The 26,251-nt window shown below is 42.9% G+C and overlaps 1 protein-coding gene across 1 annotated transcript in view; it reads left to right on the top strand.

Annotated features, from left to right (window-relative positions):
* The first annotated feature begins 1,507 nt into the window (after window positions 1-1,507).
* LOC145991067 (uncharacterized) overlaps window positions 1,508-26,251 on the top strand; it is a 77,914-nt gene continuing 53,170 nt past the window's right edge. The window contains exons 1-2 of the mRNA XM_083126789.1: window positions 1,508-1,593; window positions 2,785-2,914. Coding sequence (XP_082982915.1) covers window positions 2,858-2,914 — 57 coding nt within the window. The 5' untranslated portion in view covers window positions 1,508-1,593; window positions 2,785-2,857. The remainder of the gene's footprint in view (window positions 1,594-2,784; window positions 2,915-26,251) is intronic.

The raw sequence follows: 26,251 nt of genomic DNA, 5'->3' as shown, positions 1-26,251 counted from the left end.
CCGTTAGTTAGCACAGCGTGCTACGACGGGGATACAGGGTTCGAATCCGGCCTGTGCATGGTCGTTCTATGTGAGTGTTCCTTCCTCAATTTCATTCGATCATCCTCTGACGCTAGTATAAATCAAATCGCAAGTGCACATATACACTGAATAACAGCCAAAGTTTTGACATGCCCTTTCACAAGTACGTGTCTTCTATATCGAGGGGGCCTTCAGTAATATTTTGTTGGGAGGTCCCAAAATTTGTACATCCGGTACTGGCCTACATAACAAATAAAATTTCTCGAGGTATGGACAAAGTGAAGAACAATTGTCTTAATGGTGTTTTGTTGAAACGGTATTTTGTGTGCTGTAGGTATGGAATCGCACTTACAAATATTCACGGTCGTCACCGACATTAATTATTTCTCTTGAAAATAACTTATAAGAAGATAGAGATAGACTAGGCATCCTCTGGAGTGTACATATTTATTACAGAACTTGTGAATTCTACTTGTATGCAAATGCATCATCCCCTTGAGGATGTTTCAGTAGTTGATTTTTAACAAATTTTAACTTCCTTACCTACACGTAAGTTGCTATATAATGATTACGTGCTGTTATATCACTACACGTATCCCGTCCTTTTACCTATTCACGTGATAAAAATATAATCATAATTAAATTAAGCTAATTAAATAGTATTAATTAAAATTTTGAAATTGTTTAATACTATTTAATATATTAAGACACTTGGTTTAGCCCTAGAAAGGAAATTAATGCCTGATAAGATAAATAATTGAATATTGTTGACGAAAATTATAGCTCCTAGTGATATTTTATGAATGTTACGTTGTAAGTAGTAATAAATCTTGCAAATCCCTTCTTTGGTATTGTCACTCAAAGTCGTACGATCAGAATATAATCCTTGCCATACAATAAGTTTGGCAGTAATGAATAACCCTCGATTAAGCAAGAAGTTTATATTCATGATTTCATTTTAGTTATATAATTATTTTATCATTTTCATTATTTAATTTATATACCAAGGAAGTCTTTCGAGGGAAAGGGGGGTCCGGACACCCTGGACCCATCCAAAATAAATCCAGGAACGCGTTGTACTCATGGTGTACGGGGTGGAGGCACATTGCACAGTGGCTCGGATCCCACTTTAAACTGTAAGTTCAGTCCCGATAAGGCTATCTGTGCATAAAGTGGACTTAAAAACCAAACTCAAGCGATGCAAATGACTCAAATACGGTAAGCAACATACTCGATCATAAATACATTATCTCAAGGAAAATTGTAAGATCAGTTACTTCGCCTTATAACATCTCTGTTGGCATGTCAACTATTGTTTCGATGCCATAATGTAGATGGCTGTGAATGCGGGTGCAGGATTTTTACTTCCTGGTGCACATCACATCCTGTCGCCTCCATCTCCTTGAATGCTCTGACCTCTATAGGAGATTTCCACAGGAAGCGGAGATGGCAAAGGACGCCGGAACTGGCTACTATATAAGCGAAGGGTTCCCTGAAGCTGGTCCCTTCTGTTACTTGTAATAGATCTGTACATCAGCGATTGTAGCTGCCAGTCACCGCCAGAAAGCAGAGGTAAGTGCTGCCGCATTCCTGGGCAATCTACTAGTTTAGCTTTTGTAAACAGTGTAATTTATCTCGCATTTTACTATTGCCAAGACTGATCAAATTCCTATGGCTCCTTAGGCGAAGTAAGTAGTGGTGGCTTGGCTTCTCTGCTTCTAAAATCTCTTTCAATTCACCTTATTGCATCTCCGCCCAATTGCAATATCTTTCATTTCCATTTGATTCTTTTCGTCATCCAATTGAGTGCTCAATGGACATGCTCACTGAAGTCGAGAATGAGCTTAATCGCAAGTCGATGGTTTGCTAGGTCAGCTAGGCGATGCAAGATACTATCACTTCCATAATCTTATTCCACAGCAAAAATAAATGGCAGTGGCAACCATGAAGATGTTCCGTGCGGTTGCATACAGGATAGAAAAGCTTTCGAAAGCTCGTAGAATCGAAATAAAGCATGAACGTACAAAGTGCTAGCAAGATTATTTTTCGCCTTGTACTGGCCGTGAACCAGGACGCCAGAGCCTATCAGAATGAAATCCAAGCTGTAGTGCGTGAGAAGAAAGGCTGAGATTGGGTCATTTCGGTATCTTTAGAAAGAGTTTGATTAAGATTACACCCTCGGAGCAATTACAGAATACCGGGAGTATCTCCGATTGCTTTCAAATTCGGCATACTCACTAATTTTGGCAGTCACGTCTAGAAAATGCGAAATAAATAGAAATAAGGAGTTCCGTGAAGGAAGTAAACACCGGTAGTACTCTGTTTGATGTTGCTCGAACATTTCACCTATTTGACATAACAGTACCACAACATGCCCTCTCTCAATCTGGCAATGGCTACTGTGCGAAAACATCCTTCAGTGACATTGTAAATGTGTATTGAACATGTACTGCAGACGGGGAATTTATTATTTACATCATAACATAGGAAGCTAGCCAACCCTATCCCTGTATAATAGATATAAATAAATAGAGCCCATGTAACGTTCTTAGCAGTTATCGTTTTTTCCCCTCACTTCTAGCTATTGCCTAACTGCAAAGGTTTGTTAGGTGATTCTTCAAGATATGATTTTTGGTTCTTGGCTTGCTGATACATTCATCTCGAAGATTCAGTTTTTAATATATATATATATATATATATATATATATATATATATATATATATATATATATATACACACACACACACATTTATTTATTCTAGGATCCATACATAGTTGCTGCATTCACTAATTGTCGCAATCGACCTTGACCAGCAGCATACAGCGACAGAAACAATGAAAACCTTCATCGTTCTTGCCTGCGTTCTGTCAACAGTTCTTGCAAATTCAACGGTGAGTTTTTGAAGTTAGAATAATAGATTTAAAATACTTTAACGTATTTTAAGTATATCCAGTTGAATGCACCGGTATTCGGCAAATTGTCCATGACTATTTTCATTAATTTTCCTCTTGCATCCTACAAGATTTTAAGGACGAGATTTTTAGGTGTGCTGGTGCAGAGATTGTCAGTTGCTTGTTTGATGTTTTGTTTAAATTCTTGAATCCCTTACCGGATTAAACAAAGACAATAAATATGATAATGGACAGTTTGCTTCGTAATACTTACGCATCCTACTCTACGTACCTACAGAACGAGAACGAGAATAGAGTTTATATATGTATTATTTTAATTGATATTGGAAATGCATGAACTGCTCATTACAACATAACATTTTTTAAATTTTGTGGAATAAATTATAGTGATTAGGTAGTAAGGATAATATGTATACGTATATATAAAAGTATAGCAGTAGTAGAGGTGCCCGGGTTCAAGGACAGAAAGTGAGGCTCGTCTTAATGGTTTGCTCTCGTAAGGCATAAGCCTCATTTTCTTGCAGTGTTGCCAACCCCTTACTCGAAAAAATCACCAAGGTTTTTTTCTTGGTCTAACCTAACCTAAAGCAAGGAGCTGGCAACCTTGCTTTCTCACAGTGTTGCCAACACTTTACTCGAAAAAATCACAAAGGTTTTTTTCTTGGTCTAACCTAACCTAAAGCAAGGAGCTGGCAACCTTACTTTCTCGCAGTGTTGCCAACACTTTACTCGAAAAAAATCACCAAGGTTTTTTTTCTTGGTCTAACCTAACCTAAAGCAAGAAGCTGGCAACCTTGCTTGAGGCTTGCCTTACAGTGCATAAAGCAATTTTTGCCAACCTACTGGTATTTTTGCCATAGCCTTTTACAAAAAAAAGAGAGGAGAGAGAGGGGGGAAGAGTTAAACAACCGACAATGCTGCCAACACCTACCTTCAGCTTTTTTTTTTCTACTTAGCAAAAGCTACCTTGCTTGAGGCTTAGCCAATTTATATACTGGCGTAACATACACTGGGCAAGGAGAGCCGGCAACAACACACACTGCCGTAAAAGAGAGAGATGGATGGATGGCAACACTGTATGTGTGTGCGTGTGCGTGTGTGTGTATAATACGTAGCATTATTAACTAGAGAGTGTTGGCAACCCACCTACAACTAAAAAAAAAAATAGAGATGCCAATGTTGCTGTAAGATGAAGAGAGAGAGAGAGACCTATAGCTGGCAACAGTGGTGAGCAAATGCACCCTATCGTAAATTTTTTCCAAGTCCCGGGGACCAATGTTTATATATATTGTGACCTTTGTAAACCTCTCTCGGGGGGGGACGATGTGCCACACATACGCGCGCGCGTGCCTCTTATTATTTCCGTATTGTGATGCAAACAAACAAATAATAATTGTTGTTTTTTAGGATTCCTGGCCCCTATAACCTCGCCAGGGTGCGTGGTGCCCAACCAAAAAAGTAAAGGTTCTAACGGCTGCGGTTCTAGATAACCACACCTCTGTAGAGTTTCACGTGTTTTTTTTTTTCTCAAACTTCCATGAAACTCTACAGAGGACCTCCGTAATGCATGCAACGTGTACTAACGACTCTAGTGTTATTTTGATGTTGTAATATTTTTGGATATAGAGTTTTATTGTGAGATATAGATAAAAATAATTATGTTTATTATAATATTTTCTTGATGAAGATGGAGAATGTATGTGTGTGTGTTACAAATAAAGTTGCATGCTTTTTTTCTAGTGTGTGTGTATGTGTTTTTGATGTTTCGACAGCATCTGAAACGATAAAAAAAAGAATTTTATTGTTAATTTTCTTGTGTAAAAACAACAACAAATTTTTTTGTGCAAATTTTCTGATTTGTCTCTCGTGCTATAGTGCAAAAAAAGATATTGTAACTGATAACTGATGAAATTGACATTTGTAACTGATCTGAACTAGTGAAATTCGTATTGTGCCATTGTAACTGATTGTGCTAGTACAAAAAATTTCTTATTTGTGCAAGAAAAGATGTTAAACATGTTAAAACTGTTCCGTCACCCTCTCGTTCTTCACGTCGTGGACGAAGGACTTCTCTGCAATCAGGATGACGCTGCACACGGTGTCCTCGGGCAGCGCGTCGTGGAACTCGCAGACGATCTTGATGTTGGTGCGATCGTTGACCACCACCTGCTTTCTCTTAGATGTGTTGATGACGAACATGGGTCTGCGGGTTTTGAATTTGCTGGGCGTGTAGTACATGTCCATGCTTCCTTCGGTCACGCGTTTGAAAGAGGTGTAAGCTTCGTAAAGTTTGAGGTAATCATCTTTGGTCACGTCGAGGTTGTAATTCTCGCGCGGGAACACTTCGTTCCTACCGTTTTTGAGATAAACGTTCTTGATCTTGCAGTCGTCGAATTTGCTGGAATCTTTTTCCTGATTCTTATCGCGCCCGGTCTGAAAGAGCACTACGACGAAATCTGGCATGTCGAACTGTATGTTGTTGAACTGCGTCGTCACGTCGAATTCCATGTGACTTCCCGACGCCATCTTCTGCACGCACTGGTAACCGTGAAAGTGAATCGGCACCTGTGGACTTTTCAAGATCTCTGCTTTGTACTTGAGGGCGTAGTTTGTTTCGTATTCCACGATCGGGATTCTCAACTCCATGCTCCGGATGACGCACTTGGCTGCTTCGGGTAATGTGTTGGCTATCGGCGTGCCGTCTGCGTTCAAGTTGGTGTATCGCAACAGTGGGTCGTTGTCGTTGGCCGCTCTTCGAAACGTGACGCGCAGTCCTCCCTTCCACATGATCTCCTTGTAGTCCGAGAAGAATCCCGGCAGCAGACGCATGGGAAAGAGCACCGTGTGACTTGTCGTCGATATCTTCGTTCCCGCTTCGAATCCTCCCGCCTGGTAGTATGCTGCGTCCGTTTTGGATAATTTCAATGTTCCCACTGCCGTCGACGTGATGCCTGGATAATCGATTCTGTCGATGACGGTGTTGTGTTTCCTCACCTCCACCTGCGAGAACAGGTGAGGCACGAAGTTGTCCACGAGTATCAAATTTGCATTGGGCGGAAACGCGTCTCCGCTTTCCTTCTTCACCACGTCGAATTGAAGGTAGAGGTCCGCTCTGTGAGGATGAACGAACCCATCGCTTACGTCCACGTCGTATTCGATCTCCCTGTTCGCTTCGTTGAGATTGGCGAACGTGCGACGGTTGGGTGGGAAAGATTGCAATTCGTAACTTTCGATTTGCTCCATTTTCACTATGCGTGTTATTTATTATACGTTGATCTCCACGATGGCCGTCGTCGTGGCACCTGCGAAATCCACCACGTCTCCTTTCTCGTTCGTCACCACCAACTCTATGTCGTCTATGCGGTTTCGACATACTGGAAAATAGATCGGCGAACAGGGTGTGTAGATGATCGGTTCCATGAACTCGGAACTTGGTTTGAACGTGGCGATGATTCCCATCTGCTTGTGACTTCCCAGCAACTCTCCGTCCGAGGATTTCGTGATCATGCCTTCCGCCACGTTGCAGTGTACGTTCAAAGTTTCGATGGCCAAGAATTTAGGAATGTTTGCTGCTGTGTGCTTGATGCCAGCTTCGAGTTTTGTGTCGTTCTCGAAACCTAAAAGTTCTCCCATGGTGCCCAGGTCCACGGTCTCCGACGCGGACACGATTTCCACTCTGTGCGTGACCGAATTTTGAGAAAGGTACGTGCCTTTGGGTAACTGAGCTTGCAAAGTGGAAAGATTGTATTGGCCTGGCGTGACGACGATGTGTTTGCTTCCGACGCTAATTTTGTTGTTGTGCTGCGTGACGTTAGGTATGAGGTACATGCTGTAGAATGCACGCAGAGCTACGGATTTAGGATACACGATGTCGTCGTGCAGCGTGAGTTTCAAGATCGAAGATTCGCTCGTGAGATGGAACACGCCCATCGTGTTTCAGGTTCCACAATGCTTTCTGGAAATCTTCGATCGTAGGGTTATTTATTTTAGAGAGAAACGCGAGCACGGAAAGGCAGAGATGACCACAGTTCTCGTCTCCGAAATTTTGAATGCGTTCGTCGTTGTAGTATATAGAAGTTTTGTTTGTTTTCAGATAATGGATTAAATTTGTAGGTGGAACGCCTCCGAAAGAATCGAAAACGAATGCTTTGTTATTGTCATCGTTTTTGTGGTAACATATCCAATGCGTGCCTGGATTTTCTTGACTGTCCAAGTTGACTACTCCACATTCTCTACTTTTAACGGTTGAAGGTAACGAGTCGGACATGAAAACTCCTCTGAAGTTTTTGATTTGTAACGGTTCGATCAGAGATTCAATGTCTCGGTTGGTGAGTGCTGTTGTTTCTTTTTTTTAAACTTTTTCATCACGCCCTTCCCCTTCTTCTCCATGGCCAGGTTGTGACGTTTCTGTTCTTCCAATTCGGCCTTGTTCTTCTTCGAGTCGATGACGGTTTTCGCGATGGCGGCGCTACCGCCGGCCAAACTTCCAACGGCCCCCAATGCTGCCAGGATGGCCGGGATGCTGAATATGAAACCTCCGATCTTTTGCTGTTTCCGCGAACGCTGCAAGCGTCTCAATTGTGGAGTGCTGAGAAGTAATTTCATTCCGTGTCCTTTCGTCAAGCAAGAACGCTTCTTCTCGCGTTGTTTCTTGGTGAGTAACCCATCGAGGGTGCCTAGATTTTTTAGATTGGAGTATGGTATCTGGTACACAACACCCTTGGGCTTCATGTTTCTTTTTTTTTTCACGGTATGTTATTTATATATATAAATGTTCCGAGATTTTTTTTGTTTCGTGTAATTTTTTTTTCAAGGTATGTTATTTATATATATATATGTATGTTCCGAGATTTTTTTTGTTTCGTGTAATTTTTTTTTCAAGGATATATACTCCGCGCAGCGTCGTTAAACAAATTATATTACGTGCTTCGTTTTCTTACCAAGAAGTTCTTTTGTACCCTTGTACACGATTCGAGTTTTGTTCTCGATTAAAATAGCTAGCTTCTCGTCGGATAACATGTTAGCGTATCGATCTGGTAAAAATAGACTGTATTGCGCGTTGAGCAACAGACGCACCTTGGGACCATACTGGGTAGAAACGATTGAACCGGAAGTTATCGTGTAAGGTTTGTCGACTTCCAATTCCTGAATTTTTACATATTCGACTGACAAATTTAGCATTTGTTTCAATGCTTGGAGATCACTCATGTTTTTTTCACTCATATCGAAGAGAAATTTTAGTGTGTTATAGAAATTTAATTTTTTTCACAATGTGTGTTATTTATATATACCGAAGATTATTTTTTTTCACGATGTGTGTTATTTATATATCAAGTTTTCGACATGTATATATATTATTATTTTTTTAACAGAGGAAGAAAGTTCGTGCTTCGGAAAACGCGATGATGTGCGTGATAATATCTTCCGTCTCTTGTTTAGATCTACGCCAATCATCAGTATATCGTCTTCTTCCCTGCCTCGCCTCGTGCAGTTTGTCCATTCTCCTGTTTAATTTTTCCCCTGCAGCCGAAAGAAGGGTGTCGAGATCACCGCACTTCATTCCACTGATCTCCCGAAGATGGTCCTTGATAAGCATTTTACAAGGGATACGAAATTTCGGAGTTGTTCTTGCTACGTGTAAAAGTTTCCCTACATCCTCGCAAGCGTGTTTGAATATTTTACATAGCAGTTCGGGTGGTAAGTCGGTTATGCAAGACATGTTGTTGTTATAATTTTTTTACTGTATGTTATTTATTTATACACCCCACCCAAATTTTTGTTTCGTGTTCATGGCGATGGTGGTGCCCAATGCTGCAATTCTTTCACCCAACGATGCGTCTCTGCTGACGAATCTTTCGAAAGCTGCGTGCTCTAACTTTCTGTCTGCTTCGTGACGTACATCCAGATCCGTCTGCGTGGTATTGTAGGCGATGTCGTGATCTTTGCATGCGGCGTCCAACGGATTCACACCCCTGTCTCCTCTCTCCAATCTTTTCTCGAGTTTCGTACCCGGTCCGCAGTACTGGTAGCCAGGTAAATGCATCTCGAAAGGTAACTTGTTGATGATGTCGTTCACGAGTCCCTTTCCTTCGGCCACGTTCCAGAATCTCGGAGGCAGCGTGTTGATAATTTTAATGAGGTGCCCTATGCCCTTGTCGTCGTTCACGATGAAGTTGGAAAGTTTGGCGCTGATCATGTCCACGATGCCAACCTTCTCGTTGTAGAAATTACGATTGCCTGCATTCTCCTCTCCTGCAATAACCAACAACCTGTCTATGAGCTTGCGCACGTCGTCCACCCACACAAACTCTTTGGGTAACGTGTTGTAGAGTTTGACGCCGCTGCCTGTTTTGACCTGGTTCCATATCGGTTTGATGAGATTCCTGTACTTCTCGCCGCTGCTCGATTTCACCCTATTCTGCGAGGCGTCGTTGTTTTGGTACAAGGCATCCGTCATGATCAAAATTTCCTTGTAACTTTGGTAATCTTCGTCGGTGTAATCTTTCGGCTGCTTTTTGGCAACGAGTTCCCACAGTCCCACCGTACCCGGATACCTGTTCCAACTATCCTTATCGCCTAAATTAACTTTAATGTCGTTGCCTTCGAAGGTCACCTTCGATTTTCCAATCTTCCACACCACACCCTCGTTGGTTTCCATGCTCGGATACAATCCGAACACTTCATCCTTGTCGAATTTCCGCGTGCTCAGGTAGTCTCGTGCCAAAGGTCCCAACTCGATTTTATCCGAAGACGTGCTGCTTATGGCTCGACGTCGTGGTACGTCCTTCAGTTCGAACGGCGTCGAAGGAATGCTCGAAATGGGCGTGGGTACGGTGTAACTTTTAGCTGCGAGTGGTACGAGTTCGTTGATCAAATTTTTATTTTGTTCCGTGACGCTTTTAATTTCTTTACCTAGACCGCTGATGGCATCGATCACAGGTTGATCTTGACGTTTCTTCTCTTCGTAGAATCCGCGATTCTCGGATTTCCAACCTTTGAAGCGTTTCGCGAGGTAATCGCGAAGCTTAAGATTTTCGTCTTCGATTTTTCGTTTCGTCATAACGTTATTTATACACGTCGTTTCTCACAACGTTGCAACGTTTAGAAAGTCGTTGATTTTGTTTCTGTATTTTCCGTCGTTGGGTTTCCTCGTCATGTCGATCGTCGCGAATCCGAAATCGTCACTGTTCCAACAGTGGGAGCAGCGTTCCGAAAATTGATTGTAGTTCATGTCTCCGCCTACGTAGTCATCGTACGCGTGCTTGAGGTTGGTGTGATCTTGACGAAACAAACATATGAAATTAGCGTTGTCGCGTACTAACTGTTTTGGAATTTTGGAAAACGTTTGAGCTAGGTAAAAGCAATCCATTCTTTTGTGACGACCTTGCGTGAAAAAGTTGCGAATTTCATTTTGATTTTCCAGGATGACGTCGTCGAACACAACGACTGAATTTTCACGGCAATCGTCGAGTGGAATGATTTCAGATGCGAACGTTGCAATGTCCAGACCATCGTACAGTTTCATCAGTTGCTGGTATTTGGATTGCTCCAAACTTTTCGAGAACACGTACAGGTGCCTGTTCTTCCAATCTAACCAATTCGGTGCGAGGAGAAAATTGTCCACGAGCAGTGTCGTTTTCCCACACCCCGAAGGACCTACGATTAGACAGCGGATGTTGTCGGGAAGCAACCCGCCGTTCTTTTTTTTCGTTTGACTTTCCGAATCCGGTAGACGCTTCACCACGTTCCACGTACTCACAAGATCACTTCGTTCGCGTCGATCCAACTCTTTTCCGGAAGTCCCAGCCATTTGACAAACAGTTTGTCACCTTTCCTACGCAATACTTTCTCGATGAGGTACGTGTCAGGATGTTTCGTTTTAGAGAGTTCCTCTTCGTAAAATCTTCCTTTCAAAATCTCGCCGCTACTATCTTTTATTATATACGTGTGTCGGTTTCCGGGTAAAACTCGAATCACCGTAAAATGTTCCGTGCTCCAATTTTTTGTGAAACCCCTGTCGAACGTTCGCTTCAATTTACTGACCCTCACCTGGTCTCCAATTTTGAATTTTGATTTCTTGGTAGTCGTGGGAGTGTACTTTGGACAGTAAACTGTAGAAATTAAACGCTGCTCGTCAGATTTCGTAACGTCAGCTGGCTTCATACCTATCGTTCTGTGCACCGTGTGATTATAGGTATCGACGAGTTCCGGCAGAATGTCGACCCACTTGTAGCTTCCCTGAAGCGTGAATCGTTTCCACATGTGTGTTTTCAAGGTTCGATTAAATCTTTCCACGATGCTGGCTTTGATGTGACTGAAAGTCGAATAATGTCGAATGTCGTGTTTCCGAATAAACTTTTGGAATACGGCGTTGTAAAATTCCTTCCCTTTGTCCGTGTGCAGAAACCGAGGTCGTCTGTCGCTTTCGCGAAAAATTGTCTTGAATGCTTCCGTGACGCACGTTCCTGTTTTCGCCTTCAAAGGTAGAGCCCACGCGAATTTCGAAAACGTGTCTATGACGGTGAGGAGGTACTTGTTGCCCTTGTTCAATTTATGTACATTTTTTAACTTGCCGCTACTCATCTCCACGAGGTCACTTTCCCAGAGGTCGTCGATGCCCTTGGTTACCACCGCCAAACGTTCGTAGTTGCGGCGTGCTGGTTTATGTAATTCTTTGACGATGGCTTGCCTAGACATTTTTTTTAGAGATTACGTTTCAAGAGAAGCACGAGCGTGATGGGATTCAAAGAGGGTGGCACCTCGCTCGTGTTTTGAATGATCAGCTTATCGCCGGCACTCACGTCGAAAACAGTAAGATCTTCGTCTTCGTGTATTTCATATATGTTGCGCGTTTCGTTCCAACGTGCCAGAGGAATGTTTCCTGCTTTCTGGACACCACGATTCGATATCAAGGTCATGGTGGGAACGCTAGCTTTTCTGCCGTCAGACCAGTACGAAAATTCGTTTATCTGAATCGTGCCATCGAGGAGAAACTTGTAGTACGGATGATAAGGATGTAACATGTACAGTTTGTTACCTTCGACGAACGTGGAGATTCTCTGTTGATTGGGTACGCTGTTGATTTCGATGGCTTGCAGAGAATGCAGTTTAGCGAATTTAGTATCGACGCTAACGAGGTTGCTGTGAAGCTGTCCCAGTGTATTTTGTACGGGCAACAAATGCTCGACTATGGTATCCGTTACGGTAGAAAATGACGGTTTGATTTTCACTTCCACGTTCAACTGCTTGTAGTTTTCGTTGAGTTCTTGCAACTTGGCACCGAAAGAGGCCAGCGTCGATTCCTGCGTGGATTCCAGCACTCCAATTTGATCTCTGATGTTGACGACAATACTCTGAAGGTTCTCAACTTGATTCAATTTCGAACTCTTCTCGGTAAGATCGTTCACGATGCTTCGAATCTCGGTAAACTGCGTGTAAAGATCCGCGACGCTCTGCGAAGTGGGCAACGTCGACACCAGCGAACTGATTTCGTCTCGAATCTGTTCCACGTTCGCCGTTTCCGTTTCCAGTCGTTTCAGCATTCGAGATATGTTTCTTTTCAAAGCGTGTAATTCTTTTGAGGTGGGGAGATTGGCCACCCTACTCTCGAGATCGCTCAACGAACTTTTGATGTCGCTCGATTCGGATAGTGCCGTCACCGCCGTTTTCAATTTTTCCAAATCTTCGCTCGAAGGTACGCTTGTCCGTAACGATTCCAAGTCACCCTGTATGTTGTCGAGGACGTGATGAAAATGAGCAAGATTCGTTTCGACGTTCAAATTTTCTAAATATTCAATCTTCTGCTGAACCGTGCTAAACGTGTCTTGAATGCTCGTCAACGCACTCGCTTCAGCATAAATATTTTTAATCTCTTCGTTGATCAACTCCAGAGACGCTTGAAGCGTAGCGATGGTGGTTTGAATGTGTTCGAAATCTTGATAGGCCTCCAATTGAATTTTTATGTTCGCGACGCTTTTACCGATGACCTGCAGTTCGTCCGACGATGGTAGGTTCGTCATGGTATCTTCCAAAGTCTGAAGCTTGGATTTAATTTCTTCCAACGTGCCGGTGAATTCTTCTTGTAATTTGGAAACGACGACGTGCAAGCGTTCCGCATCAATATCGTTCACGACGGTTTGAAGTTCAGAGAAATTCTTTTCTATTGCGGAAGTTCGTTCTTCGATTTCGAGTTTCAATTTTTCCAAATCTTCATTTTTCGATTGAAATTGCTGTAATTTGGCCAAATCATTTTGAAGCGAATCCACGCTCAACTGTATATTTTGAACGCTGTCGTAAGAAGGCACGTCGACGTAATTTTTTATGAGCGTTTTCAGTTCGGAATCGATTTTCAGAATAGGGTCGAGACATTGCGTTTGGAGCGTAGCGATTTCCGACTCTAAACTTTTGTTTAAGGTCTCCTGCAAAGCGATCAAATCGCTCCTCAACTTTTTAATTCGGACGTCCAACATGAGAATCTCTTCTGCGTGGTCTACACGCATGGTGTTGCCGAAAATGTCGTTAGGCATTTTTGGTTAACGGTTATTTATAATAGGATAGACGATACGTAATTCTACGAAGAGAGGAATGAGTTTGTCGTAATCTCCTAGGAGTTGAACGTAAAAATAATCTCCTGCAGAAACATCGTACGTAATATTAGAAAGCATCTTGTCGTGCTTGATTCGAAAAATGTTCTTGCCGGTAGATATTTTGATTTCGCCTACGTTTTCCGGATTCACGGTGATTTGAAGTTTCCCGTCGATCGGAATCTCGTAGAAATGTAAATTGTTATTGAAGACGTAAAACATCTTGCCGATTTCATCATCCAATTTCGTCCATATACTGTTGAGGTGAACAATTAGTAGACCATTAAGTTTAGGTAACGCGGAAGATAAGAGGTTATTGGAATTTGTTGGTGCAGTTTCCATGATGGTTTGCTTTCTGTATCCAAACAAGTTCATAGGCATGCTGGTTATTTAAGAATACGGTCAAAGTTTTTTTTTTTATGAATCTTCTGTTGAAGATGGGCATATGTTGCAGGTTTTGCTTTCTGCTAAGCGATAGTGCCCCCACGGCAGTGTGTGAATTCCGCACTTCAGGATGCACCTCTTATCATCGTGCGCATCCAAAGCAATCTTTCTAACTTTGTTTGTGGTGATGATATGGTCGACGCTCTGGATTCTTTGTTCTGCTCTTAACACCGACGACCTGGTCTTGAGGCAATCGACGAAGTCCTCGAATGTGAGATGCTCCCGAACCACCTGTCTGCCGACACCCTTGGCCTTCTTGGTAACGCTGCCCTCGCTTTGATGGCATAGGCCTTGGCACGAAGACCTGCAAATTCAAGAATCACGTCTCCGTCCTTCTCGTCCTTGAGTTTACCGGGCACCTTCTTGTTTCGGGCCAGGATACCGTACTGGTTCGGCTGGGGATAGCCCGAGGTGTCGAAGAGGTTAACCAAAGATGGAACTGTGGCTATATCCCCGTACGCGTCGGGTGAGCGGACGTGGTACACCAAGCTGTCCGTGTCCGTGTAGAGAAGCGAGATGTTGTGGCCTTAGTGTGGACATAATATGTCGTAGTAAGTCTCGAACATGTGAAATTTGCTCAGATCCAGAACCGTGGCTCCAACGTAGATGGGCTTTTTGAGCCTCACCTCACCTTGCTTCATGTGAATCAGAGCCAGCTGCTCGTTGTAGATTGTTCGAGACTTGAACAATGGACTCGCGACAAGCTGACGACATCGCTCTTTCCTCGTCACCAATTTTATGTCCACGTGATTCCGTACATTCTCCATGGTCTTGCCAAACACCGCATTATTCATGAGCTTGAAGAAATCCTTATCAAGCTCGGACGTGGCTGCGGTGCGATGTTTGGTGTTGACTTCAATATATGGACGCAACCACGGAGAATGCTCGAACTTGAGAATGCGGTGAACTGCGTGGACCGTGACCCCTCGCTGCATCAACCACCGGAGATTCTGGTAGTGCAGGACGTAATTCTTCTTGGGTTCGAAATCCATGACGAGCTTCGTCTGGTTGGAATCGGGTGGACACTTGAACTCGGGTGCAGGGGGAAGATCGCAGAACAAATCCTGCAGCTTCTCGGAAAACTCAAGGTCCACCTCGGCGAAGAACCCATGTTCCGAATCGTCGAAACCTTCAACGTCGAATTTGGAAGGATCAGCCCACTCGAAACCTCTAAAAGGGAGTGGCTGCATCATGGAGTGCCCGTACAAGTTATTCACGTCCGTGTGCATGATGTAGCTCGACGGTTGGGAGGAGTCGTAGCCAGTAGCCATGTGATGGTTGTTGGCGCGAGCGTGCCGTTGCGACACCTGGACCATGCCACCCCGGATAGCGCGTTCCACAAACAGCACCATGTCATAATCGGAAAGAAGCTCCAGCTCGATCTTCGTCACCAGAAACATGGCTGACCACGCCAGTCCGGGGAGACTAAAGAAGTAGGCGGTGTCCAGCTGGTAGATCTTCATTGCGGTCGCACGGAACGTCTGGAACACGTCGGCGAGGAGCGTCACATCAAGTTTGAGGTACGCGTCGTGGTAGTCCACGAGAGTTCGACAACCCAGCTCGCGCCACATGGACTGGGCATGGTGGTATTCTTCGTCGGTGATGTTCGAGCCTCGTAGCTGACTGTAGAACTTCGCCTGGGGAGGTAGCGACGTCTCCTCGAACTTGGCAGGGTCTGTGACGTATTCGTAGGGGTAGACCCCCTTACGCCTGAAGAGACCGGCGTCCAAGTTCGGAAAATTCGCAGAGGTGATGTGTATTTGCTCGTCGCTAAGCTTCCCCGCGAGAGCATCGAGGCTTGCCGGGAGGAACCTCAGGGAGTCGAGGAAGCGAAGGTCGACGGTAGAGCGTGATACCGGGATCGACACTCGTTTGCTCACACTGATGTAACGCTCCTCGTTCTGGGCGAGAACGTCGATTCCCTCGTTGTCGTACCCAAGATGCTTGATCAGGTGGTGAAAGTCGTACCCCGAGCCGTTGTGGAAGAAGATCGGGATAAATTGCGGGTCCCGGGCCATGAGGTTGCATCCGTTGCACCAAGGGCCAACGTAATCTCCAGAGAAGTGGTCATGATTGCGAACTTTACCGTTGTTGGCGGTGTACTCCTTGACGCAGACAGGGCAAGCGATGGCCTCGTCGTGTCTACGTTGATCGTCGGCGGACAGTGGGAGCATAGACTTGGGGGCCAACAGTACCTTCCCTATCTCGATGGCCTCGACAACCATCCTCTCGAGGAAGTGTTTGGCTGCGTCGGGACCACGGTACACGTAGGGCTCGGGGGCAACACGTTGGTCTCGTCGCACCACAACGTAGGCGTAACTCGAGGCCTCGTGGAGTTGGTATGGGGTGGTGGAGGAAACTTCGGGATCGGGATCGCAAGTGGACAGGGGTTTGAGGAAGGCCTCGAAATCTGCGATGATGATAGCGGGATGCTCTACCATGGCACCGTGCCTGTGGAAACGTCCCACGGTGCCAGGTTTGGGCAAGACTGCCACCCCCGGTTCGTTGGCATTGCAATAAAGTTTGTGGCGAGCAAGCTTCTCGACAGCGATGTTGGGACCTCTGATGCGCTGGTAATCCCGCTGTTCTCGATTAAGAAATGTAGACAAGCACCTGCGACAAACTTCTATGTGGGTTTTGTCTTTGCTCCGTTGGCTCGAAACAAGCCGAGAGAGGGAACGGATGAGGGTGTAGTGGTGATGGATCTCGTCCTTGATGAGCAGAAGGTGAATTTCCTGCGCACCATCGTCGTCTACGTCGCTCACCCGAATAGGGTACACCACATTTTTGTTAGTGAGGCCATAAACGTTGATGGCCAACCGCGGGTTGTGTGTGCGGGCCTCGAACTTGCGAATGTCCGGGACCTCCACCGGGTAGTCGATCCCAGCCATCGCATCTTCCAGCTCTGGCTCGTAGGGTAGGTAGTGGGTAACGCGTTTTGGTTGGTTTTTTGGCTCAACGGGGTGCAATGCTGCAAGCACGGACCAGAGAAAGCACTTGGCGTCACTGTTTTGAATGTTCAGGACGGCCCTCTTTGCCACAATAGCAGATGGTAAGGGGACGTAGCTGGAGGCGGAGAGAGGCACAAACTTGCAAAGTTTGACGCACAGTTCGTGAGGCTCCCCACACAGCGAACCCCCCGAGCCCTTCGCTTGATGTTCCTCCTGTTTTGCCACCAGCTCCTCGGCAAACTTGTTGTAGATGACCTCTAGGTTTTCGACATCCGCCAGATGCAGCGTCTTCGCCTTGGTGTTGTGGCAGAAGCTGTAAATTTCGTCAGACGACTTCTTGTACTGGCAACGTAGCGATGCGTAGAATTTGGCGGAGTGCGTTGCAAGCGCATCGCCGAGGATGGAAATAATTTCGGCTTGCACGTTCTCCAAAAAGCTACGCACGTCGCATGAGCCCTCCGAAGTGAGGACAAAGTCCTCTAACAAACGCTCGAAAGCAGACTGGTTCGCTTTCATCGCAGGCTTGACGCGTTTGGCGGGTGGTGCATTGATGGAGGCTGCTTTTGCCTTCCTCTTGGTGGAGGTCGAAGGCTGGGCCCCAGATGTACTTTCGCTTAGACAAGTAAGCTTATGCTTCTTGGCATACGCAATTGTGATGTGTTTATTGCATCCGGAACATAGTTCGGTGGCAGCCAAATGCTTGCCTGGCACGCAGGTGCGACAATGTCTTGCAAAATTTTTGCTTGATATGATTCTTTTGCAAACATGGCAACTTTTCATGGTGTGCATTTTTTTTATTTTTCGGGGTATGTTTATTTATATGTGATCTGTTGGTGGTAGTGTGTTTACAAAACAAAAAATGCCTTATGAGAAAAATTTTGTAAGCTAATTCTAATTAGTGTTAGTTTGAGGGGTTTATTTATATATGGGTGGTGTTGTCTTCTTCAAATATGTGGTTTAATCAACCCTATAAAAAAAATAAAAAAATATATAAGAAAAATATGATTGTAGATAGAAAAAGCACAATAAATATTGTATGCATGTGTAATTCTATTTAGCCTATTTTTGCTAGACACGAATCTTCTTCAGATTTTATTGCCTACTAGTATATTTTTCTACCATTCTAGTAGAGGTGTGAAACTATAAAAATGTTCTTGTTTAAGCACTAATCATTATGTTTCCAATAGGACTTCTATGGGGCGTAGAACCTTGTAACTTTGCTCTATGTATATACTAGTGCTTTTCCAACATGTTCACAAAACCTTAGAACCTTCACAGACAAAAAGATAAAGTTTTCCTTTGTGTACATGTATAATTCGAATCCCACTGTAGGTCCAGTTTCGATTAGCCTTACTGTGCATAAAGTAGACTTAAAACAACAAATCCAACCCAGAGTATCAACAAATTCAAAAAGATAAAGTTTCCCCTGTACACTTGTATAATTTTAAACTCCAAGTTCGATACCCGGTGGAGGTGGTTCGGATCCCACTGTAGGTCCAGTTTCGATTAGCCTTACTGTGCATAAAGTAGACTTAAAAAAACAAATCCAACCCAGAGTATCAACAAATTAAAAAAAAAAAATTTCCCTCTGTACATTTGTATAATTTTAAACCCCAAGTTCGATACCCGGCGGATCCCACTGTAGGTCCAGTTTCGATTAGCCTTACTGTGCATAAAGCAGACTTAAAACAAAACAAATCCAACCCAGAGTACACGCGTCAATACCATCCACCATGAGTAAACTAACATGATCATAATCATCGTCCCTCCCCTCCCTCCGATTGTTACCTCGCTTTTATGTTATTCGCGATGAAGAATAGTTTTTCAAGCGCACGTTATGTATGCACATAATTTTTGTTTAGCGTAATTTTCGTTGTTTAATCAAAACAACACTTCCTGTTCACTAACGCCACTCGCAATTATTATTATTAACACACACACACATGCAAGAGAAATAACAAAAACAAAACTTACCTACAAAAAGCTGCTAGCAATTTAACACACACAAAACGGTAGTATAATCGCGTACAGTTGCAAAAACGTTACAGAAACTTTCACAGTACTGTGTTTGATCTGACCTACATCCACACCACAGAAACAAAAATCATCTCTCCCCCACCCCCGTCGTCACATCCGATTGCGATGACAATATAAACAAAACTAGGTCGTGTCAATGTTGCCAACTCACTAGGCCGTATCAATGTTGCCTCTGATTTTCTGGTCGCCCCGAAACTCGAACTGGACGGCATCGAAGTGGTGCGTTACCTTTTCGGGAACCTCTCCTCGTACACGCTGAAGTACGTTTCGTTGTACTTCAACCTGGGAGAGAAGATAATGCCTGAGGGCGAAACCGTGCAGACGCTCTACGAGAAAAACAAGATAGACGATTTATTGTAGTACAACGTCCCAAGGATTCGATGCTGGTGAGGGACGTGTTTCTGAAAAACAGACTCGTGTAAACAATCGTCTCAACATGCTGCCAGAGCATGTTGCGCGCGGACCAGGTTCGAGGGCACCAACTCAACTTGCATCTCTCGCATTACTATTTCAGCGAAGCGTTGCAGAACAAGCGATGTTTGTGTTTCCCACAGCAGCATCTCGAGTACCACCACAAGCTTGGTCGGGGGCTACGTGCACCGTAACCCCCCCTTTTTTTCTCTCCCAACATTAACGTGGCGCTAAAAAACAGGACGGAGGACGAGATTATATTGGCACTGGACTTCACGTCACTCTACCCGAGCGTCACATAGTTGCAGCTAGACTCTCCCCTTTCAACTTGAACTTTGGGAGTGGTGCGAATTCCACACCGGAACGTCCCTTCCGCCGGGCACGGAAGTCGATGTTTATCGCAGCTGCACGAATATCCCACCGGCTGCACAGAAGCAAATCTCCACGTGTATTTCTCGCCCGACACGCTCAACGCGCCATGTGCATCCGCACGATCATGGCCTTGCATAAAAAAAATCAATAAAATTAAAAACTGCGAGAAGTAGACCTTGCCGCCGGGCAAACTGCTCCAAATGGACGCAAAACAGAACACGGCAAAGTTGATGATAAATAGCATGTACAGCCAGATGTACAAATTAAAAAAACATTCCGGAAGAGATTCGCGCTCACGTGAACCAATTTTACGTTCGAAGACCGTACGGGAACGCGGCCATTAGAACCTTTTACTTTTTTGGTTGGACACCACGCACCCTGGCGAGGTTATAGGGGCCAGGAATCCTAAAAAACAACAATTATTATTTGTTTGTTTGCATCACAATACGGAAATAATAAGAGGCACGCGCGCGCGTATGTGTGGCACATCGTCCCCCCCCGAGAGAGGTTTACAAAGGTCACAATATATATAAACATTGGTCCCCGGGACTTGGAAAAAATTTACGATAGGGTGCATTCGCTCACCACTGTTGCCAGCTATAGGTCTCTCTCTCTCTTCATCTTACAACAACCTTGGCATCTCTATTTTTTTTTTTAGTTGTAGGTGGGTTGCCAACACTCTCTAGTTAATAATGCTACATATTATACACACGCACACGCACACACATACAGTGTTGCCATCCATCCATCTCTCTCTTTTACGGCAGTGTGTGTTGTTGCCGGCTCTCCTTGCCCAGTGTATGTTACGCCAGTATATAAATTGGCTAAGCCTCAAGCAAGGTAGCTTTTGCTAAGTAGAAAAAAAAAAGCTGAAGGTAGGTGTTGGCAGCATTGTCGGTTGTTTAACTCTTCCCCCCTCTCTCTCCTCTCTTTTTTTTGTAAAAGGCTATGGCAAAAATACCAGTAGGTTGGCAAAAATTGCTTTATGCACTGTAAGGCAAGCCTCAAGCAAGGTTGCCAGCTTCTTGCTTTAGGTTAGGTTAGACCAAGAAAAAAAACCTTGGTGATTTTTTTCGAGTAAAGTGTTGGCAACACTGCGAGAAAGTAAGGTTGCCAGCTCCTTGCTTTAGGTTAGGTTAGACCAAGAAAAAAACCTTTGTGATTTTTTCGAGTAAAGTGTTGGCAACACTGTGAGAAAGCAAGGTTGCCAGCTCCTTGCTTTAGGTTAGGTTAGACCAAGAAAAAAACCTTGGTGATTTTTTCGAGTAAGGGGTTGGCAACACTGCAAGAAAATGAGGCTTATGCCTTACGAGAGCAAACCATTAAGGCGAGCCTCACTTTCTGTCCTTGAACCCGGGCACCTCTACTACTTATAGCCGCCAGAAAATTTTCTTCACAAATCTAATCTCTCTCACGTACGACACTAATACCAGAGAGATGGAGAGAGTGATACGGAACTGTCGATTCCTTTGATCTTCGCTTATTGTCCCTCGCGTGGCGGACAACCTGATTTGTGACCGGATTTCGGCCTAGCAGAAACGGTTTCGCCATATTTATGGCGCGTTAGCTGTTCAAAGTCGTTGCGTTGAACGTGTTGTTTGAAACTGCACAATGCCTAGGAAAGGGTCTGCAAGAACAATGGAGAACGAAAAGATGTACAAGGAAAACATAAGTTTCTCCCTCTTCCCGAAAGAACCAAAAAGGTGTTTCCTTTAACCTTTGTGCATTCATAAACTGAACATCATTTTCTGAAAGTCGCACATCGCTCTTTTTTTGTTGTCAATCCTCACCTTTTTTAACCTTACAAGATCCGTCAACTGGAGTGTTTTTTAAATAATTTTCCCTTACTTGTTTTTCACTGTCAAATAATGTCGTCAAGAAATTAATAAATGTCGCATCCAGAAGTGTATTGATATTATATATTTCACAAGTCGACGAAACGAAATCTACCAAACAGATGCTGTGGTGTGATTTATTGTGTGTGATGATGATTGAAACAGCTGGTTTATTACTGTGCGTGCAAGAAGGACGGGGGCCAGTAGCATACATGCAGTTTCGCATTTATCATCATCATCATCATCATCATTCCGTTACGATTTACCATAATTCATTATTTTGCAAGGTGTATTCTAACTTGAATGTCCCAAACTTGGATGTCCGTTTAGGCAACACTCACAAAGCCAGAAAATCCATGACCAATATAATTCTTTTGTACATGTACATATGGCTTGTATAAAGTTTATTTAATACACACACACACGCACTCATAAACACACACACACACACACGCACGCATGCACGCACACATCCTACATGTATAACATATTATTTAAATATATTAAATAATCAATTCGTCCACCTTATAACAAACCAACACCAAAAATGGTATAAATTGCCTGTGAAATGTGCGCTTTCCTTTTCCTCAAAACAATTCATTTAAGACAAAACTGTTTAGCAGCAACAGTCTGAAGTACATAGTTTGTTCTACTTCTCAAATGATTTCACAGGGCGCCATGGCATTCTCTTTTACATTTTTTCATTTAGATCGCTCGGCTCCCAGGGCCGACTCCCGCCGCTCCTAGCTACGGCTCTGAAACGAGCAGGAAAATTTTACGAAATGTATTTTTATTTTTTACAAAATTTAAAATCGAGGTGGGCAAGTCTGGTATTCAATAAACAATCGATAAGTGACAATTAATAAATAATATGAATAAAATTTTCTCTGGTCAAAATGAGCTACACAATTGTTACTATCTATGTTTTTCTCAAGCAATATCAGTTTCACAGGTCATAAACACTTCGAAAATGCACTCCTCACAAAAAGTTTGGAATATTGTTATATTAGACAATAGGTGATAGACACGACCTTGGAATTCAACAACACATGGTTTCTGTTTGGTAGACCTACTGGTCTTTTCACCGACATATGCCACCGTGCTTATCACCTATAGCCAAGCAATAATATTCCAAACTTGTTTTGCCTAATATTAACATAACAATATTCTAAACTTTTTGTGAAGAGATTATTATTATTATTATTATTATTATTAATAATAATAATAATAATATCATTATTATTATTAAGTCCACTTTTATGCACAGTGAGGCTAATCGGAACTGGACCTACAGTTTAAAGTAGGATCCGAAGCACTATGCCTCCACCGGGTATCGAACCCGGGACCCCTTGATTACAAGGCGACGACGCCATAACTCCGCCATCGGGGAGGCCTCCCAAAAATATTATTGACTTTTAACATTGTGCCAATACTAGTGACTCGAACAAACACAAAAGGTACGAGAGTACCGAGCAAAAACAAATTACTCAATTTTAGATAAAAATTGATATTTTAGACCGACTTAGTATACATTTTGAATTCGAAGGGGAATTTACCCTTATTTGCCCTCTCTGCGGATGCTCTTGGGGGACCGAGTGTCAGTATCTGTAGTGGCGGATAAAAATCAGTAAGGATGCGTACACAATTATATTTAAAGGCAAAGAAATATAATGAAAAGTCAAGTAATGCCTACCAGAAAACAAAATACGCAGATTTGAAGTCCTTGCATCATGTACAGTCTCAGACACTTCTGCGTTGTAGCGATTCCACTGAAAGTAAATTAGGCCATTACAACCCAGAAGTGTCCGTGACTGTATTACCACACACTTAGAAATTACATATGAAATAGCAGATATCATATATAATTAAAAGCGATGAAGAGAAAGATAAAAATGCTTGGTATGAAATTTGAAGCTTGTTCCTGCATGAGTTTGTCTTCGTTCAGTGACTGGTACAAATCACGTAGCATGCAGTCTCATGAAAGAGACAGTCGTATGAATTAAAGACGACAGTCGATTCGGCGTCAGTTTTCCTAAAACTAATTCCATATTGAATTTTCTTTTTCGTCATCTTAGATTTTGTTGATCCTACTTCTTACTTCAACGTTTGCCCCCTCTTGGCTGTTTTTCCTGTAATTATTTCCGTCTAAGGGGACATTGCCCCCTGACCGCACCGTGGTTGCCTCACTGCATTCAACCATACTTTGCAATGCAAGAAGCTGTGTATTTTAGTCCGCCGAATGTCATATTTTATATTTTATTATTATTTTTATTTCACTAAAGAATAATTTGTAGGAAATTCGTAGGTCGGAATTTGCAAATGCATTCAAGAATATAACGCATTATCAAAAAAAATAATTACAACGCAAAGTATTACGCGTATGGAAGGTGTTGGCCGTTGCGGATCTAGGGTTGCCAGACATTCCTCTTTTATCTTTAACTTCACTGCTTCTAATTTAAGTAATATCCAGCGTTAAACCATCTCGTGTGTGAACTTAATAGTTAGTTTACACAGTAGTAGTGTAATTGGCTATAGGATAAACCCACGAAAGTATGAACCCCCCTCAAGCAGATTTGGCTATACTTAAAACAAGCTCAACATGCTCATATGAGCTTTTTACTCAAGTGTGGAACCCCCTCTAATCCAAGAGTTTTGTAAAAAATGCCCTCGGGAATTTCTCAGAAAGTATGAACCCCCTCAGATTGATTTGTTCATACTTACAAAAGTTGCATCAGCTTGATTGTTGTCCATAAACTTGTCAATTTTTTGGCCACACTTAAAACTAGGCCAAGACACACACACATACACACATATACACACACACATACACACATATTTACTTCTGGTTTAAGTTCAATTGGATACCAGGTTCAAATTGTATATCTAATATTAAAATATTATATGCAGAGACCCTCTAGAATTGCTCTGTGACAAGAACTGCCGGGGGGAATCAATATATTGATTTCCTAGCATGGAGCTAAGAACTGGGTCAGGTAGAATCAATATATTGATTCCCCCCGGCAGTTCTATTGCCTTCAGTTAGTTTCTCGGATTCCCGATGCATGGCGCTGTAGGATGGGATAGCACCGAGGTGGGATCCTAGGATCAAAATTAGTGACAGAATGCAGAAACAAAAATAAATTCATCTGGTGTGTAATACATGTCAGTATTGCCAATTGTAGAAAACAGTAAACAAAATTTGCCTGTTTTAGAGATATTCCCTATTTGATAAGCAACAACAACAGGGCCATCTATGAACAAATGTCTGAACTCGGTGAACACTTGGGAACAAGTTTCAATACTACATCATTTCCAACTCTCTTTGTTAGTAATAGGGATTGGTAGTAAGTGTTAGACAAAGTACTTTGGAGCTGAATATGCCTTTCTTAAGACGTCGTATATTGCTAAAATATCTTTAATTCACATATTTCTCGTACCGCCGTATCTTGTTCTATTAGGCCTCATCAAGAAAATTGCCAATTAGTGAAAATTAATTGAGCACAACAGCAAAAGAGGTGGTAATAGGGCAAGCATACAATGATATGGGGATATGTGAATTGCTGGTTTCTTCGATTCAGATAAATGGATCGAATTGAAACTGGGATATTTTGCATTTTTTTTATACAAAATCTGATAATTGTTACATCCAGCTTGTTTGTTGTAATCTATTCATATTTAGAGTCAGGCTTATATTTGTCCAAGTTGTTATATAAAATCAATACACATGGCATTAGGTCAGTGCCTTCTGGGACATGCATGTTTGTGCAGGTATTTGTGCTAGGTCAGTGCCTCTGAAGGCCGCTGTTTTCTTCTAGTTCTCAACCGGCCTGGGAATCAATATATTGATTTGTTCTTTTGCATTCAGCAATTGCCTTGAAGGATTAGTTCCTGCGAGCGCCAGGGCATGGCGTGCAGTGTTGATTGCATGTACACCCAGCAGAGAAACGGGAGGTACGCACAGGAGAAAATACTCCAGCTATGCAGAATCACCCCCATAAATATAATTATCCTAGGATCAAAATTAGTAACAGAATAGAGAAACAAAAATTATAATAGGGCTTGGATACAGCTACCAGCTATTATATTTTTATTTTGAACACAGCACTTAAAACTAAGCCAAGATGCACCCCTACCCACACCTACCCACCCCCACCCCCACACAGCCCAAAGTGGTTCCTAAATACAAATCTCAAGAACTAATTGACATAGAGCTATGCAGTTTTTTTTTGTCTGTACTGAACCCAACTGATTAAGCATAGAGATTAGATTTAAAACCCAGGAAATTTTATATAAATACCAAAGCGAGAAATATTAACACACATACACACATACACACATACACACACAAAGCACAGTGCTGAACCCAACTGATCCAGCATAGAATTTTGAATTGAATCCCAGGAAATTGTATATAATAAACAATAACAAAAATGCCGAATCAAAAACATTGTAATCAATGCAATAAGAATATATCCAGCCCCAATTGGGCCAAGCACCAAAAGATTTGTAACCCGGACAAATACAGAACTCCCACAAAAATATGCCCCAAATGCAATAGAAAATACAGCATGCAATACTTCACATATATGCATAAAAATACTTGCTCTGCACAGTCATCAACATTGCCCCCACAACCATCTACATCTGGTCTGAAAAGAAAGCATGAAATACCTCTTAATGCCA

Source organism: Lepisma saccharinum, chromosome 1 (genome assembly GCF_977018435.1).
Source record: "Lepisma saccharinum chromosome 1, izLepSacc3.1, whole genome shotgun sequence".
In the NCBI taxonomy this organism is placed as follows: Eukaryota; Metazoa; Arthropoda; class Insecta; order Zygentoma; family Lepismatidae; genus Lepisma; species Lepisma saccharinum.
This window is presented reverse-complemented; position numbering and strand designations above follow the sequence as displayed.